The 19,364-nt window shown below is 47.4% G+C and overlaps 1 protein-coding gene across 8 annotated transcripts in view; it reads right to left on the bottom strand.

Annotated features, from left to right (window-relative positions):
• ACACA (acetyl-CoA carboxylase alpha) overlaps positions 1 to 19,364 on the bottom strand; it is a 166,330-nt gene that overhangs the window by 137,181 nt on the left and 9,785 nt on the right. For 3 of the 8 annotated variants that reach the window (XM_090025369.1, XM_090025367.1, XM_090025368.1), the window contains exons 2-7: positions 18,595 to 18,641; positions 15,142 to 15,394; positions 3,959 to 4,091; positions 2,718 to 2,856; positions 1,682 to 1,791; positions 1,143 to 1,224 (exon numbers count right to left, since the gene is read on the bottom strand). In XM_090025369.1, coding sequence (XP_089881495.1) covers positions 1,143 to 1,224; positions 1,682 to 1,791; positions 2,718 to 2,856; positions 3,959 to 4,091; positions 15,142 to 15,368 — 691 coding nt within the window. In that variant the 5' untranslated portion in view covers positions 15,369 to 15,394; positions 18,595 to 18,641. Of the gene's footprint in view, positions 1 to 1,142; positions 1,225 to 1,681; positions 1,792 to 2,717; positions 2,857 to 3,958; positions 4,092 to 8,675; positions 8,774 to 8,940; positions 9,374 to 15,141; positions 15,395 to 18,594; positions 18,642 to 19,364 lie in introns of those variants that run through there. The other 5 variants (XM_090025370.1, XM_090025372.1, XM_090025373.1 and 2 more) reach the window with 5 other exon arrangements.

Genomic DNA, 19,364 nt, shown 5'->3' with positions numbered 1-19,364 from the left:
ACTAGAAGTTTCCTTGCATAGCACTGAAGTATCTGTCCAATAAGAGGCAAGTCTGAGCCACCACCTTTGCATCCAGACTTTCCCGATGGTCAAGGTTATAGTTTGGCTCATTATACAGAAAAGATCAGTCATGAAATCTAGAACTGGGGGACAAGCAGCCCTGAAGTTCAGGCGTGGGAGGAACATGTTCAGAACTGGCCTTACAGTTCAGGCTCATCTTTAGTTTAAACATACCCCAAGGATCAAAATTATACACAATATTCAAATTCCTCTATGAATATCGTAAGATTGAAGATATTATGCGATTTCTACTAATATGCATCATACTACCCTGAGCAACTCAGGCAGTCAGGCCAATGATGCTGTTTGCCAGATTGCAGTACTCATGTACTACCTTTTAGCTCAGCAGCACTTAACCAGGCCTAATTTAGACACTTGCTCTTTAAAATTAATGAGAGGCTTTTTACTTTGGGGGGAGGGGGAGGAAGAAAGGAATTTCCATTTTAACAACAGGATTTTCTGAGCTTGTATCGCAACCCACACCTGACACTGCTCCCCAGACCACAGAACCTATTTATTAGTTCAATTAACAAACCGAGACACCCAAAAAGCTGCTGGTTTTCTCATCCTTCCCAACACCTACTTAAACTCAAAAGAAGCAACATATAAAGTGCAAAAAAAAAATAGGCACTGGAGGCAGGCCTGAAACCAAGCACCTCAGAACTTCAGCAACCTGCAGATATGACTCAGGCAGCAGTTTGGGCCTATTTCTAATAAGAACTAGCCAGAGGCTGCTAGAAGACACAGCATCCCTTTGTATATGAGAAGCATAATGAATCTTCTTAGCCCAACACAATCCCAATCCCAAACCTTACCCCAAGAAAAAGTCTTTCCTAATTCCTAATCTTTTTCCCTTTGGTTAGCAGAAAGAGATTCTCTCACTGGGAAGTACATTTTACTGCCATAAAGAGGCAGGGTGTACTGCTGGGAGTACTTCTGCTGGGCTTGTATTCATAAGCTCTAGGGCACAGCTCTCTCTCTTAGGTGTTGGGTTTTCTATCACTTTGACCACATGGTTATAAGTGAGGTGTAAACTGAATTACACTTCAGCAGGCTGCAGAGCCAAATTAATGTGTTCTTACCCATGAAGGCAATTCCATTCTTGTGAAGGAGCTCTGGTAGTTTGGGGTTCTCAGAAGCATGACCCCAGCCAGCCCACACAGCCTAGAGGGGAATACATCATTCATTCCTCAGTTGCAAAAGGAATCGGGAAACAATTCAAATAATAATACCACCATCAAAAAGAGGGAGCTTTGAGAATGTCCTTTCCCCAACAAGCAGGCTCCAATCTTGCATCATTTATAAACTTGATTGTGCAACTAGCACTTAGTTTAGAGAGCACACCACATCTTCCAGCCAAGTCCCCTCAAAAAGACACCAGTGTAACAAGCTTTGCGGCACTCTAGCAGAGATGTGTTAGGTACCACAGTATCCGCTGCAAGCATCTGTAGTTGGGAAACCAACCCCATCCCACTGCATAGCATCCTTCATCACTTCTGTGATTATTCCCAAATGTCTACTGCTCCCCATACCGTTTCTCTGACCTCGTGACTCACAGTCAGAGCACACACTGCTCAATTGTGCCTTTCAAGCAGTAAATTCTGCCTGTGGCCTCTCTCACCTGCACTGGAATCCGTTTTGCGATATCCAGAATCAATTCAACATTTGCATAGTTGTTGTTGTTTGGCCCTCCTGGCACAGGGACATAGTGATCAGCCATTTTAATGTACTCTGTAGACACAAAGAGAGCTACATTTAATTCCTGGGTCTGTCGCACAACATTCAATGTTAAATCCACCTAAAACATATGACAAGACAAATCTTGAAATCCCGACTGAGCTTTCCTCCCTCTGACTTGATGAACCCTCAGGATTTCACTGAACAACAGTTACCATGTGTATACGACAGAGATGTATTTTTGGCCCCAAAGTCTCTTACAAAAAACTAGTAGACCATGTAACCCCCAAACATTTCTATGATGCAGTTCAGTGCTATTCTCTGTTTGAAGGAGGGGGGAAGGGGAGTGGAGGTTAAGCGTTTTGGCCAAGGTTACACAGCAAGTCACTGGCAGAGCCAAGAACTGCATGCCAACGGCCGAATCCCTAGGCTTCCACTCCACGAAAGCCCCTGCTGAGACACCCACATTGCTCTCACCCCTAAAGGAGATCAGTAGACATAGTTCCTAGTCACAGATCGATGCATATTTGCATCTGTGAGGAAATAAAACACTTCAAAAGTAATCTTGGGTGTGCAATACACTCAGCTTAACTTGCATTTGCCTTTAGTACCAAGGTTATCTCAAAAGGTTGCCAGGTTTAAGACAGAAAGCAAGCACTCAGTAAAGGTTTTCTATACTTGCATCTTATTTGCAGTGAATGTGGGTCAAAGTTAAAAGTGTGATAACAAACAGAGCCCAGAGCTTGAGATAGGAAATCTTCCGGTCAGCTCTGAAAGGGTTTTTAATGAGTCGGTTACTCAACAGCTCATTTGAGATCACCCAACAAGGGCTCTGCATTCTTGCTGGTTTCAGATGAAAGTGCTTAATCTCCTTCCAAGTTAACCTGTCACTGGACAGCAAAGCAATACAGGGTCCCTTGCCACATGCAGTTTTGAGGGAAGAAGTGCACCATTTACCCTCACTCATTTTTACAGTTCACCTGCATTTGCTTTCAGATCTTCAGGAGTCACCATGACAACGAATCTGATGGCACGCTCATTTCGAAACATCTCATAGGACCAGCGTCGGATGGACCTCATGCATTTCACTGCCGCAATCCCATTATTGGCAATAAGGACCTGGGTGAATTAGAAAGAGGGCAGGGAGTAGACAATGAAGAAAGAGGGTCCCAAGGAAAAGCCAAGAAAGAGCTCAGTTCAACAAGAGCATTCCCCTTCTAGATCAGCCAACTCCAAAATCAGTTCTTGTTTGACTGTCGATCATTCCAGGCCATGGTGTATGCATGATCGATCACCCAGACCTTTGATGAATACGCCTAGTTTTTTTGGAGGAGTTTTTCTGGAGGAGTGGAGGCTGCCCAGACCTCTTTTATCCTCCCTTTAAACCACTGAGACAGAATCCAAAGCCAGATTGAGCCCAGACATTTGGTGCCTCCATGGCTGTATTTGTCTGAGAATCGAACCCAGGTCTCCTGTGCGGCACACAAAGATCCTACCACCAAACCACAGAAGACTCTGAGCAGGTATGACTATACTGGAAACAAGTTCTTGCCAACACCATGTAAATGGCAAGGGAAGGAAAAATGGGACCTCTCCCATTACAGCAGTGATTCTCAACAAGGGTGCTGTGGCATCCTGCGGTGCTGTGAGATCCTTTTAAAGGTGCCGCACAGTATTAGCACTGTTAAGTGTGCAAACATCTATGTATGTTTTCCAAGATAAATCCATTAGATTTCAAAATAGCAATCCAGAGGCCCAAAACCATTTTGACTTCTTGTGGGCTTTCTGAGTTCTCTGCAACACAGGAATTGCCCTATAATTTTTCCATAGTCAAAAAATGGATGAAAGCTAGGAGCTGGGATTTTCTGAGAGGTGCCCTTAGTCTAACCAGCTGGAGAACCACTGCCTCAGAGGGGTCAAACTGGATTGGACAAAACACTATTAAACATATTCCTACTCTGGCAGCAGAGAAGCACTAGGTCATTCAAGATACGTTTCTAACACCCACAGTTGGAAATCTGCTTCAACTTCATCAAGCTTTTTGCTTACATCACATCAGGCAAAACTGATGAGACGTAGCATTAAAATAACAGTAAAAGCAGAAACATTACAGGCAGAAATGCAGCTTTTTGCTCTAGAACCATTGATGCCTCCCCTGAGTAACCTGCACAGAGCATGGCAAGGACACAGCAAGCACTGTTCCAGGTAGCCAGTCACTCACCTTCTCAATGACTTTATTCCCCCCAAAACGAGTAACGAATTCAGCTGGGGAAGCCACAGTGAAATCCCTCTGCAAGTCAACTTTCTTCCGGTCTCGGCCTTGCTTTACAAGGTGCAAGCCAGACATACTGGGCCTGAGGAAAAAGGAAAGGTGACTCAGCTGAGCTCTGAGCGCAGGTGGTTGTACCTAACAGGCATTGCAGTTTGTGATTAGGCAAGTTTCCTCCAGGTAACATTCCTTGTGGTGGGTGTCGCAGCTGTTCAGTCTCTCCTAGGGGTAGCTACCTAACAGCCCTGGACTCTCACAGCTCCCAGTACACTCTCAGAGGGTTGCCTGGGCTTTGCAGCAAGCCCTCAGTAATTGCCACAGATGTGGCAGCCAAGATACCTTAAGAAATTTGGGGTGCACTGTCAGGTGGAGGAGGGGTGGCAAATAGACTGAGCAGTACATATGAACATTAACCACCACACCTCTCTGCAGAAGGGCAGAAATGATACTGCCCTGTTACACTGCTGCCAATTAATTTATAGAAACAGAAGTGGCAAGAAAAGACTGATCGGGCCTAACTGTTCTACCAAGAACACTGCACACTACAGGTACAGTGTCTGCGCAGTCACGGCGCACAGTCCCTAAGTGTCAATGAGAGGGACAGGCCTTTCTGTAAGTGGCCGTCCAGGTACTTTCCAAAGCAGCCAATCTGGCTCAACAGCACAACATAGCTAGCAGTTGTGTCTATCCCCCCATACCAGCACTACACTTCCAAGGCAAAAGAGATTCAAAATGTTTCCACACAGGAATAGACAAGCTCTGCCCTTCAGCTGGTTCTACAAGCCTGAATAGTGTGGACAGTCTCACGTTCAAACAAGAGCGATTCCCAGCTCCGCCCCAGTCAGACGGGATGATTGTGGGGAAAACCCCTTCTAGGTGCAAGTTCCCTTCCCGAGAGGTAAAGCACCCCTGGCTTCAACAGAGTGGTGCAAGGCCCAATCTGCTCAGATTTATAAGGCATTTGGAGTTCCCTGGCCAAAGAGCTGCCCACAAAAGCAAAGGGTCCCTCATACATTGTGCACCTGCATCAGTGCAGCCTGCTTAGGACAGCAAGGACATTTGCACCTTATTTGAAAAGCTTAGCATCTTTATTCTCTTGGGCTTCCACATGGGAAGCCTTGATGAAGCAAGAAGTGTCTTAGCCTCCCTTTCTCCAGGTGTTCCCTTTACACATGCATGCACTTGCACAACCTCACCCTTCCCTTCTAATCACACTCACAGAAATTCCCTCTGACAACAAAAGCCACTGCTTAAACAGCCATCGGGATAATGCCATTGAGGGTATTTTTAGTTTCTTTTAATACGTCCCAGCCACTGGACTCGAGGAAGGAAGCAGGACCTGAGGAAGAGGCTGCTGTGCACACAGCCACCAGCCAGTCCTCCACAGGCTGCCAGCTCAGCAACCTCTGACCAAGTCCTGCTCTCAAGCTGGTGGCATTGAGCAACTGCCCTGCCCAGACACAAGGGAAAGGGGTGGAAAAGAGGCTGGATCTTGGAAGAAAAAAACGTTGAAGGCAGAGGGGTAAAGAGCTAAAACCAAAGCAAACTGACCACGGCTATTCAGGAGCCTCCAGTGACGGACAGAGCTAGTGAGTTTGGGGTACTGTGAGCAGTTCCAAGACCCAGTGCTGCCAATGGGAAACTAATTAACTAACTATGCATTTTCCAAAGCCATATTGCAAACAAAGGTTTAGGTGCCCAAGGTAAGCGGCGCACAGCACACACAAAGCTTGCATGCATAGCAGCTTGAGCCAACATGGATAGGCTCCAGATAGGTTATACAACCAGGGACACGTGTGTGGCAATCTTGTCTACTGGTTACAATCAGAGTATACTTTTTAAGTTAGACCAGCGTTTCTCAACCCATGGGTCATGACCCAAAAGTGGGTCACAAGAATATATGAAAGGGTTATGAACAATCACAGAAAAATGTGGAAAGTCACAGATTTTCTCCTTTAAAAGAGAAAAAACATGGGAAGCCATGATCTCCCCTTGCTGGCTAGCAGAGTGCAGGGGATGCTACGTTACGTGTGTATGCACACATGCACATGGCAGCCAGGCAATGCAGACAGCAGTTCCCCACAGATAAGTCTATGGGGCAACAGGGGGGACACAGACAATGCATCGGGGGGGCACATGCCCCCAGATTTGTGCACCCATAGTTGACACGGGGCTGCAGTCTAGCCAGAATGGCACAGGAGGGCAAAGCAGGATGGTGAGACTCATTGCTGGGGGGGGAGCCATGCTCCTCCTGCTACCACCACTCCCCTCAGGTTGTGGCTCTACTCTGGAGGGAAGCTGGGGGGCAGGCAAAGCAGGAGGCCTGAAGAGAGCAGCAGCAGCCAGGCCATGGGGGCAGAGTCATAGCCTGGCACGCACGTGGCTGGCACTGGGAGGAGATGAGGGCAGCACTGCCCTGCCCCCATTACTCCTTGCGCTGCTGACGACACAGCTGGTGTGAGGGTTTTGGTAGCAGCAGCAAGTCTCAATACCCCACTCTGGGTCCTGTCTGCTGGGCTGCAGAGGCAGCTCCTGCTCATACTAGTCTGGCCAGGCTGCAGCCTCGCGCCCACTAGGGGCACCCCCCTGCCTTGATCGACACATTGGGGGGCTGGGGGCTGTGCATCAGGAGTGAGGGGCACCAGCAGGGCTGGGGGGGGTGGAGGGGAGTAAGGGGCTAGGTGTTGGGACTGAAAGGCACTGGCAGGGCCATGGGGCTGCGAGTTGGGAGTGAGAGGTACCAGCGAGCCTGGGGGCTGCGAGTTGGGAGTAAGAGGCACCAGCAATCTGCATTGTGGAAATTGCCCATTGATGAATGTCACTTGGGAGTAACGGAGGGTCACGTGTTGGTACTGCTGTTAATGTTGATTTGTCTTTAGAATTAAGACCGTTATATGTAATAAGCATTTTGGGGCCAAAATACCTGTATATTTTCTACTTAAACCATTTACTGGGTCGGGACTGGCCATCAATGTTTACAAATGGGTCCAAGGTACAAAAAAGGTTGAGAACCACTGTGTTTCGGAGAATCCATTACAAGACAGCAGCAGCGCTCAAGCCAGCTCAAACAGAAAAGCACAATCAAGCATACAAACCCCAAATCAAATCCAGATACAACCAACCCCAGCTGGACTGGAAAGGAAGAGTGGCCTTTGGGTTAAGCTATTGCACTGGGATGCTGGAAATCAGTGTTTGGTTCTTAGCCCAGAGCCCCGAACAGCAGAACCTCCCTGTGCTTCATCCTGCTAGCAGCTAACATTGTCTCTTCGCCTCCCGCCCTTTGGGTATGTAGCTCTTCAGGCTATGAGAAGCTTTGAGGCAGGGAATGTTCTCTTCATGAATACACAGCAGCCATAATGGGGCCCTGATATCAGTCAAGGCTATTGTCCTACCAATAAAAATGTACACATGGTGTCTGAAATCCAAATCTTGCAGCAGTGCAAGCTGTGTCCTACCTGACAAGCTGCAAACACAAGGCCTGTCTACGCAACCTCCGAGCCTGGGGTTCCTATCAAAAAGCATCTGCCGCTCACTGGCCCTACCTAGTACATGGCAAGGTGCCCACCTTAGAGCAGGCCTAAGCACACACCGCTATGCTACTATCTTTGGATATGCTTCTTGGTCTGGGTCCCATAGTTCGTACCCGGAGTGATGTGCATGGCATGCTTCTTGGCACAGATGCAGGAGTAGAGGCCAGCAGGTGCTGCCAAGATGCCTTGCTGATATCAGCATGTGCAGAGGAAAGCCTAGGAAGCAAAGCCATTCTTTGGATCACCTCTGCTGAAGCAGGAAGGGCTTCTGAGCCCAGGGAAGGAGACAAAAGAAGGCACAACCCCAAGGGCAGGAAAACAGAGTGGATGAGCAAGAGAGACACTAAGGCCTGGGGTTTTCATCCCCTGGACATGCAATGAACCTGGGCACCTAACTCTTCTACGGCCCTCAAAATCTCTTGGCCTGAGATTGCAAGAAAAAAGGACAAGGGAGACAGAGGGAGAAGGTGCAAGTGGGTCTGGCTCTTCACTACTGCAAAAGAGCTCAGAGATTGGAGCCCAGCAAACAAGCTACATGACCGGTAGCCCAAAGTGCAAAGCAAACACAGCCAAGGAGTCAGGAGGCTGCTCTCAATAATGTGCAGTTTGCAGGGAGGCAAAGCAACAACAGGAAAAGGCACAGACTAGGGGTCCAACACTGCAAACACTTGTGCCACGAGAGGTTCTGCTGACTTCAAGGGATTGCTCACCCAAGTAGAAGATGCTATGGGGCGCACGAGGCTACAGGTCCAAGACCAAAACACTGAGAATGAGCAAAAATCCTGCTCGTTTCTAGCCAGTAGGTAGAGCTCAGAGCTGATTCAGTGGCAGGCAGCACACTCACAACATGGAGTCTAGCCATTAACCACTAACCACAGCTCTGTACCAGACTAGGGCAGGAATAAGGAGTTTTTTTTCTGGGTGGAGAAGGGCTGGCAGTGGATGGGGAGTAGAGCTTAAAGTGAATGCACTGTGAACAAAGCTGGGTTTATCCTGTGCTACAAAAGCAGCCAGACCCACTGTACAGTTACAGTCTGAATTACTCAGCCAGGAACATGAAAAAAATCACTCCAAACACAGCTGCAGTGTTCAGTACAACAACCCCTTGCTAGCAAATCCTTCCATGTTTATAATCCCACCTGAAAGTTCAGCAGAAATTCAAAGAAGATGAGTGCCCATCTTGGGTTTAGCATATTCACTTTCTAGCTATAACGCAGCCTCTTTCGTAAAGACAGTGTCTCTAAGCACCTTAGCAAGGAGGAGGAAAAAAAAAAAAAAATCACAGATGAAAAATATTCAGGATCCAGCACTGACTTTCCAAGGCAAAGTCCCCAGTACTCCCAAATCCAGCAGACGGTACTCCTCGTACAGCCCCTTCATACCCAAGAGCTGGCCAATTCTTACCTTTGGAGCATGTGGTACCTCATCTCTTGGCTTTCCTCTGCAGAATCCTCCATGCTGGCTCCGTAGAGGCACAGGCAGGATTTTATTTTTGCCTACGACTTGTTTACAGTGGCTCCTGCTGTGCTTGCTCTTAACGCTGCAGCTGAAAATCCTGTAGGAGAAAGCTCTCAAGTGCCTCTCGGGTTCACACAGTTTTCAGTGCAATCGGATGTGAACAGCAGCACTTCCCTGAGCATCTGGGATCTATAACCTTTGTCCCTCCTTTCCCCCTTATTGGGCTCAGTTACTCTCTCCCTGTGGCACACAGTGTGTACACACAGACGGAGGAGTAGCACTGCCTGAGCTGCATTCGAGAGAAAAGAGCTGATCAGGGAGGAGTGAGCCTCAGGTTATGCAACTGGATTTAAGAGACAGCATCGCTGCTGCAGCTTCCATGCTGTAAAGTAGACTTGACAGCAATGGTCATCCCCACAGGGGGTCACCCGAGAAGAAAGGGATTCCACACACCTTGTCCCAACTGTCAGGACAGCATCCATGTGTTCAGAGTCTGTGCCGCAGACGGCAGCTGGGGCTAGCCAACAGCACTTGCTTAATAGCCACATGGGTATATCAAAGGTAGACAGCAGGGACGTTTCTTTTTGGGTCAATAATCCTAGAGAATCAAATCCTGAACCAGTAGCAAATAAAGTCCCCATGTTGGGTGGGGACATGATAAAGAATCAGTCATGAGTTGAGGAGAATGAGAACCTCCTGCCACATAGCAAATGATAAGAGTGATTCAGCCAAGACCTCAGATGGCCCAATGCATTACTCTGGACCCCACTTCAGTTCCATCCCCTGCTTCTGATGATCGACATGACCCACGGCAAGTCATTTCAGCTGTCTCTGTCCTAGCTCGGTCTAGAAAATGGGGCTAACACTACTTGCATTTGCTGTGAGGATAAAAACAGACTGTAGCAGAGGCTGTATAAGTAACTGGGACAGAAAGGCAATGTGAGTGCCAAGCATACACGCAAAAAGGAACTGAGGATTTTGGAAGAAGAAGGGCAAAAGGGAAAGTAAGTGAAGCTGGAATGAAATGTGGCGTACACATTTATACCTCACCCACAGTGAGACAGACATGGGACTCCACTTCCCAATCTCGCAAAGTTCAGTGCTTCTCTGACTTGGGACCATTCCCTATTATCACAAGGGTCTGAGCTGGTACAGCACTAATCCCAGTGCACAGAGGTTGTGAGGGCTCGAGTGACAGCTGAGGAACTGGAGCACAATCCAAGGATCCTTCTGCTAGGAAGCAAGAACCCACAGAGACACGTTGAGCTGCACAGCTTTTAGGGCAAGAGGAAAAAGCCTGGATCAGTGAGAAGCAAGGGCAATAGGGTGAGCTGGGGGAAGGAGAGGTGAAAGATGCTTTTCTGATAAAATCCAGGCAAACAGTAAAAACACAAGAAAAGTGTACCCAAGAAAGCTAAGAGAAAAGCCAAGGGCGACAGTGACACCCTGTGGCAGCAGAGAAGGAAGTGAAGTAGAGCAGCTGCAGGGACAGGGATGTGTCCTTCAAGAGACACTGGATGGGCATGAGCTACCCAACCTGACTGAGGTTTCAGATTCTCGGCCCCCACCCCTGCAATTCAAGGCATCCAGGCTGGGAGCTCCGATTTGGCCCCTTGTACAAAGGCCACAAAATACAGGCCCCATTCTGAGTCTGTACAATCCCTCCCTACACCCCCAAAATCAGGGACGAGAGTACAGATGCTGATAGCGGGGACCAGGCAGAAGGTTCAGTCTCTTCTTTACAAAATAGAGTCAGGACTGGCTGCTTTTCCACCTGTGGTCAGATTCTCTCAGGTGGTGAGCATCACTTCTGTGGTCTCCAGAGGCCAGCTCGCTCCACTTCTCTTTGATCTGAAGCATCCACTTGGAAGCTGCTCTATGCCAGATCACACCTTGCTGGGGTGAGGAGCAGGAGAAGCAAAGGCACAAAGGTGGCTCAGCCTTCTACCTTGTGGACGGGCAGGTACAACTTTGGAAATGCTCCAGGTGGACCAGGAATTAGGAAAGCAGTTGAGACATTTCCTGCATGCTGAGAAGTAGGTAGCCATGTCAGGCTGAAGACAGGAAGGAAGCAGGATAGGGTGGCACCTTGGAGACTAATTGGTTCAGAGAAGCATGAGCTTTTGAACAACTTCTCTACAGGGTGCTATCTGGGTGGCACCAGATTGATCACTAAGTGCTAGGATGCTGCCAGACTGATTTCTTCCTGGCTGTAAGTGAAACAACTGGTCTAGTCATCCAGCCACTAAATGCCTTACTTCAGCTGTCAGCCTTTGCTTAATCTCGCTAGCTGAGCACCGGACAATGTTGGAGGCAAATTCAAACCGCAAAGTACACCAGATCTAGAACTGGTCAGGAAAAAAAAAAAAAGATGCATTTCCTTTCATGGGTGTTTATCCGCCCACTGACACCAAGGAAATGGTCTGATTTCAATGCATTTCCTGCATCAACCTGGCTCAGCTGCAGCCTGTCAGGTATCTGGGCTTCCAATATCTGCAACTCTTCAAGAACCCAGCAGGCAAGAATGCCTCAGAGTCAGGGCCCAACTTTCAAGCTTGGGAGCTGGCATTCCCAGTGTTTCCAGGGTTCATGCTACCTTTCAAGTCCAGAAACATTTTTAAGAGGAGGGGATTTGACATTTAATCCCAACTTGAGCTGAAAACGCCCTCTAAATATTCACAGAACTGTGACTTGGGTTCCCAGCCAGCTCTGATCCAAACACCTTCCAACTGTTTGAGCTTCCCTTCATCAACACCACCCACAGCTCCCCAATCCAAACTCAACCAGGCTCTGAATGTCACAGCAAGGAAAAACGTACTCTGGCTCCTGAGCTTGACCTCAGAGAATCAGCTACAACCCAGGCTACGAACATTAATCATGCCTGCTAGCAGCTGAATTCACTGTCACCAGATCAATGCACATGATCTGCTGCAACGCCCCCACAAGAGGCAATCTGCACAGAGATGGTGCCACTCTGATACTGGAGTCTCTAACACATACCCACATTCTGTAAATGCTATTTTTCTTAAACACATCACACACAGCCTCTGTACCTGGAACCCAAATGACGCTGAACACAAGAAAGCCAGCCCCCTCTGTGAGCCCAGGCCCACGGTCAGACAAAAAGACAAATCTTTTCCAGGTTTTTAACACCCAGGAGCATTCATTTACGGCACATACCTGACACACATTGCAGCTAGAAGCCCGCATCGATCCCAGCACTGTAACATGCCAAGTGCTATCAGTGACGTAGCGGCTGATTCCAAAGGCAGCGATGCATTAGCTGGCTTGCTTGCAATGCTGTCTTAAGGAGAATGCAGCACACACGCAAATCTCACACCCCCTCTGAAAGGATTCTTTTGCACACAAGACCTCCAAAAGATGCAGCTGCAGCTTTGATCACCACGTCAGGATTTGGGGTGTTTTTTCTCCTTACATGTCCTGATTTAGAAATGTAGCTGATCGGGGTGGGCACATTTAAGCTCAGCTGAAACAACCATATGACCTGCTTCAGTTTTAGAACTGCCATTGCAACCTATTTAACTGAGACAGAGAGAGATACAGCGTATACATGTGCAGTAGAGCAAATGAAGCAGCTATTTTAGATAGGAAGGAAATGGCTGAACATAGTTTAGGTAAGAAGGGGAGCAGGAGAGGACCAGCTGTGCACACACCAAGCCCCATCTATCTCCCTCGCGCCCCCCCCCCCGGTCGCGAACACAGAATTGGATTTTCTCTCATCATCTAAGAACAGAAACTAAGAACTTTCAGATCATGAAGGTGATAGGTGGGCCAGCACAGACACACAGTCTATACACTGAAATCCAGTATGTGAGTTGGTCACCTGGGAGATTTTTCTGCAGCAAAGCCAGCCACCCTCAGCCTATGGTACAAATTCCCTTGATTGTGAATCAAACCAGTTTCCCATGTGGCTCCATGCAATTACAGACTGAGAGAACTTTTGAGTTTTCTCAGGCCATGGCATCCCCTGAGGCCGAGAGGGGACACAGTTCGCTTTCAAACCTCTAGTGAACATTGTGCTGAACTCTCTGCGTTAGCTATGCTCCAGTAAAAAGGGCTACAACTCAAAAGTTTACTTAGTGGCCTCAGTCCCACTGCTTAGCACTGCCACTGATTCACCGAAGGACCACAGGAAAGTCGCTTAGTTTTCTTTGCCTCAGTTTCCACATCTCTACATGCAGCAACAGTTTGAGCTCCTCAGACAACTAGTTGCATCATGGCAGACTGGTACTGTTTGTCCTGCCTTATCTAAAAACATTATGCCATCCTGTGACCTTTGTTGTATTTTTTTTTTAATTTGACATAGCAAATTTTCCAACAGGACTGAAAGTCAATTGATCTCAAAAGCCAGATCAAAGCAAGCACGTTATGAACTGTGTACCAGTTGTGTAAGGGCTCTGGTCCCAGCTGATGTCACAGGAGATGCAGGCAAGTGCTGATGTGCTTCCAATTCTTCTCATCTTTCCATGGCATCTTGGCACTTTAATGGGGAAATATTGCTCAGTTGATAACAAGGCATAAAGTCCCACGGCCTGTTGCATGATGCAGATACGTGGTAAGAAAGGGGCCCTGTTCCAAAAAGCTTTGCTGCCACTATCTTTTCAGAAACAACCCTAAAAGTTGGCTGGGACTGGGCAGCTGAGAGAGCAAGCTAAGAATTCCTTACACCACTGAGGCAAGAACAAAAACAGGCAAAAGATGCTGAAAGGTCTGCGAGGCAGACTGAGATGCACAGATCCATGCATCACAAGCACCACCATCGCTTCATCCAAACAGCTCAAACTGCAACATCTCTCAAAACACTGTTACACTCTGACGACATCCTTTTTTCCAAGGAAATGTTAACATCCTGGGGGGACCCCTACAGAACACACAACTGGGTCCATTTTACTTAAGCCCTGGGTAAGGATGGCAGATGAAAGAGCACTTCTATTAAGCAAACACTTGCAAGCAGCAGACACATTAAGTATCAAACCTACGGACTGCTGCTCTTTTAAATCAGAATCAAAGGTCTGCTCATCCTATATAAAAACATTCACAACAACCAACAAGAAGCATCAGCAAGATCCCCTCTCATTAAAAACTATGGGCATTTCCTTGGAGACATAAAACATTTTGCCTAGAAGCACCCAAAACATAAAACTCCATACGACTGGAATGGCAAGTAATGGCACTGAGCCCAACAGAGGCACAATTTTAAAACAAATCTAGGAAGTGTACTAACCACCCCCATCCAAAAGTCAAACACACCTGACTTTAGGATACTCATCAGAGGACACCTCAAGGTTGTGGAAGTCTGGACAAAGGAGTGAGAAGAAAGCAAGCCCACCATTCCTATTAAATATATGCAGCTAAGGTTTTCAAAACAGTCCAAAAGATTTAGATCCACAAAAGCTATGCATCTAAGTCACCTGGACCACTTTGCAAATCTCAGCCACAGATGTCCATGACTTACTGAGAGCTGTGAAGGTGGGAGCACTTGGTCTGTTAATATACATTGCATTTTGTAATAGAACACTGGCAGATATGCTAACCACTGTACAAATACCTGGCATGGGACCCAGTTAAAAAGAGGAGGGTAACTTCGTTTCAACTTGCAGGGCATGCCTTCGAACAATGAAATGCATAGCCAAATAGCATAGCTGGATTTTGAAAAGAAGGGGTTGTGTAATGCCAGAACAAGCAATACCCTTACACACCTCCGTAAGTCAAGCCTAGGCTTCTCAAATCAAGTGTCACAAAATTTGCCAATGAGGCAAAACACTTATTCGAGGCCAGGTCCATGACTGCCTTCCTGCAAAGTACAGGCTGATATCATTCACCAGAACTTGATAGCAGGGAACTGAGAGCACATACGGCATCTCCTATATTTTTGGCAATAGACATCGCTCATGTCTTGCAGGATCCCTCCCACAATACATCAAGAAACTTAACCTTGCTCAACTGAATCCCAACCTTGAGGCTTTTCCTCCAATGACAACAGAATACAGTGCCTCTGCATTCACTACTTGAGCTCAGTCCAGCCAAGAGCTTTACATATTTCAACTCTGGAAGTTCTTCTAGGACTAAAAGCAAGAAAAGGAGAAAAGCCTGAAGAGTCGGTTCAAATGGTATGTTTAGCCATACCTCATGTGACTTGCCAGGCCTTCTTGAATGTTAGGTAGTCCCAGGTCTGAAAAGGACTCTGAACAGACAGACACAGGGGACAGAGAACTCTCTTTCTCCTCCAGCAGATCAAGCTTCACCAAGGAACTAGTTTCATCTTCTGAGTTATCCTCAGACACAGAACCAACGATGAAGCGGGAATGAGCACTCAGCTCCAGGTGCTTTGCGGGCAGGGAGGAGTCCTCCATACTATTTCCGAAGTGGACTCTCAGCACTAGAGAAGACAAAAAACAGGGAACTCAGGGTAGAGTTAGCTACTGTAGATAGCAAGAAAGCCTTCAAGATCATGCACAGGAAGGCTACATGAGGGCTGCACACGCTGTTGAAATAGCATTTCTGGCATTGGTAGAGGGTCAGGATCCAAAGTAGGTACTTGTGTCACTTAAGTGGCTTTTCTGTTTGCACAAGTATTGAATCAAAGTAGTTGGTCATTCTAACTTGCTGCAAAAGCAACTGGCTTGGACACAGCTGTAACAAAGACCAACTGTGGTTATCTAGGACTAGCTTTGGTCATAAAACACATGGCTAGAAATCCAGTACAGATTTTTTAACATTTATACTTTGGTCATTCCTTCAGACTCAACAAGTAGGGACCCTCTGTTGCCAAGGACTGCAGAAACACAGAATTAATGTTTACATTTTAAAACTCAGTATTTCACAGATGGATGATATCAATGAGCTGATTTGAGTATGGTAACAAATATAAGCCACAGCTAGGTAGCCTTCTGGACACCAAACTGCAGCTCAAGTCACAGGGAAACAGGCTGGCTTATAAAATATACTATTGGAAAAAATGCTTGTTGTTTCTAAAAATAAAACCCAAGAAAGCTGAATTTTTAGTTTATTTTTGGGTGGCATTTTGATCCAATCCAGGAGTGGGCAATTATTGGGACCCAGGGGCTACATAGGGAATTTTGATGACTTGTCACGGGCCAGGTCAGCACCCTGTGCAACAACACACCAAAACTTATGAGGGATGGGGCCGCAGGCAGGCAAGGAGCAGTGTTTGGAAGCAGAACAGGCAAGCGAGGTCAGGATCACAGGACTGCACGGCAGTGATAGTGTGGTTGGGGTCCGGGGCAAAGCTGTGATCTGCTGCCCCCACATCCCTGAGACAGGCACATGTTCTGAGAGCAGGGGCATGCAGGGAGCGGACCGCGGCTCTGCCCAGCACGTAGAGCTCCAGCTCCAGGCCACCTTCCACCCACTCTGCCCGCCTGCAGGTGGCTGCTCACTGCACCGGGTGAGCAGAGTGGGGGGAACACAGCCGGAAGCTGGAACCAGAGCTCCGCACATGGGGGCAGGAGCTGCCCAGGAACAGCCCTACTAGAACTTGTGCGCGCTGGCCAGGGCCGGCACAAGCAGACAGCAGCAGGCCTCAGCCCTAAGCAGAGCACACAGAAGCAGCCACGGGCCAGATGCAATGAATTGGCAGGTGCCCCTTGGGGGCCATATCCAATCAGTTGGAAAGCCAGTTCCACCCGCAGGCCATATTTTGCCCGACCCTGATCTAATACTTCCTGTTCAGCATTTGTAACCCCAACCTTGTAGCTCTGTCCTAACCTAGGGAGAAAAACTGAAAAACGGCCTCTTGGGCAAAGTGAAACAAACCTCAGAGTGAAAATAAGAAGCTAGATCAGTGAAAGTAAACTGAATTGTTAATATTTTTAACATTAATTATCTCAGCCAGAGCACGGAGATGAAGGAGGATTTTCTACAAATGTGATTAAGCAAAGTGGTTGCTTCCTTCTAGGAAGAAGCTGGAAAGCATTAAAAATATAACTATCAAGAAGACAAAGTCAACAATACAATTTTACAACAAGAAACTTGCTTTGCAAATAGGGAATTTCAGGCATCAGAAACAGTGATTAATGCAACATCAGAAAGCATGATGTTTCCAAACTCAATCCAGTGTTAAGGCAAAAAGTCTTGATACCTGAAAGACCGCATGATTCGTTTCATGCGCTTTGAAAGGAAAAAAATAATGTTTTTGTCTCCTTGAAAGTGATGCATGCATTGCTCAAGGACAGCAGCAGCGGTTCCCAATTCTCCCAGAGACTGCCAGATCCTCTGCCTTAACCTGCAAGAACTGAGTCCTGCAAAGTACTCTATTCCCCAGGGCCCATTCAGATCTGAATTCCACCTTTCTCCACCCCAGAAACCATACGTCAAACAGGGAGACACAAAGAGGCACTGCACCATGTTAAGGAAAACACTGAAGATGTCCAAACCTTCCAGCATTTGTGTTTCCTTTCCCTGGTTAGTAATCTTTACAATAGAATAGTACCTACTAAAGAGGTGGGCAAAACGGTCGATGCGGCCAGCAGCTGGACTCCATTTCCCACCAGCACCTTCCATGTCGGTGGCAGTGCGGGCTGGACCCAGGGCAGAGCTGTGATCCGCTGCCTGCACACCCTGGGCAGAGGCATGCAGGCAGCAGATCATGGCTCTGCCCTCACTCTGAACCACGTTGTCACTACCACAAAATCCCACCCTGGCCTAACTCTCTGCCCAGCCGTGCGTCCTAACAGCGCTGCTCAGGCCAGTCTCCCTGGAAACCCTGGTCCAGCACTGTCACAGCCCCACCACTCCTGAGGTCTCTATGGAAATCAGCCACAGCCACACGGGCAGGAGCTGCTGGGAAATGAAGTCTGCTGTGGGCCTAATCTAGCCCATGGGCCACGCTTTGCCCATCCCTGATCTACTGCATGCTGCAAAGCTGAAAAACAGTATCTGTGAAGTGACACAGGAACAGCAGGGTGCAAGCAACAGCCCATATTCTGTAATCGGCCAAACTCTCTGAACTTCTGCTAAATCATGGAAGTCACCAGCATGCAGAACCTTGCAGTGTTATGCCCAGAAAAGAAGTGGCAAACACAACATGCATGTGCAGGAAGGGACCTTCAGAAAAAACCACCTGAACCCAATACAGAGAAATCAGCCATGTAACATTAACCCCATTCTAACACAAGGCAATCAACCAGCAGCTGATCACCCCCAAGTTTGCTAGGATTCCAGGAAGAATACTACAGTACGGATTAAAGCTGGACTTGCATGGCAGCTCATCCCTTAGAGACTACAGAACCTGAGCAGGTAAGACTCCATTTTCTCCCCAGTAGCCACCATGGGCTCATATGACTGCGTGAGAGACAAGTAATATCAAAGCCATACGGTGGAATACTTTAGACAGAATTAGGCATTTATATTTTTACTATATTTTATCATGAAACAACATTTCTATTCTTGAAGAAACCTGATTTGTTTTTTTTGGGGGGAAAGGGAGGCAGGGGAAGAGGGAAGGGGACACACTGGCTCAAGTCCCAACCCTGACTGAATTTGATTCATTCATATGAAGTCAACACAGAGCTGCAGCCCAAAATAGTATAGAAGTAGGAATGATTAACAACAACTGACCTCTTGTGATCCTTGCAATCTGAGCTGATATCCACCTCCAAAACGAACTGGCAAAGAAGAGACAAACAGCGACAGTAATTATAGCAGTTGAGACATGGGCCTCCTGTAACCTGAGGTCTCCTAGGTGCACAAGTGAGTGGAACACTCTTCTGCATCAAGGATTCTTCTAATCCCAGCGGTGCCACAAAGGACTTGTCAGAGAGCACAAGAACCCACAAATCACAATTAGCACTGCTGGCCTGTGCTTTAACCATGAGAACATGCCACTCCTATTAGTCAGTCTCCAGGCAATACCTTGCAAGGACCTCTGGAACACCTTTCTAAGAAATCTTTTAATGTACCCAGTGTACGTTTTGTTAGTACAATTGTTTTCTCTATTTACAAAGAAGGGGGCATTAAAAAGTACTCACAGTGAAGACAGGTACCTGGACAGCTTCTCCCACAGCACACCAATTGATTCACAACCTGATTCTGTCCTGTTGCATGTCCTAGAATCCCAACCTAAAGACTCCCACACAACCCTCCCAATGCACCTCTACTCATCCTATAGAAATGACCTACCCACCCACGGATCTCCTGTGGCCGAGTTGAGCTGTATATCAATCCTGCCACATGGCACTTCTGCCTATGCTGGGCCCAAGCTTAAGTGTACGCATGGAAGGGTATCATGGTACATGCACAGAGGGGACGGCAAAACTTGTGGTGCTCATTCTCAGTTGCAATCTCAAAAATGGGAAAAGCCCATGTATCTCAGAAGATGACCATGCACC

Source organism: Crocodylus siamensis, chromosome 13 (assembly GCF_052110815.1).
Source record: "Crocodylus siamensis isolate JL-2025a chromosome 13, ASM5211081v1, whole genome shotgun sequence".
In the NCBI taxonomy this organism is placed as follows: Eukaryota; Metazoa; Chordata; order Crocodylia; family Crocodylidae; genus Crocodylus; species Crocodylus siamensis.
Note: the sequence above shows the minus strand (reverse complement) of the source record. Positions and strands in the feature narration are given on the sequence as shown.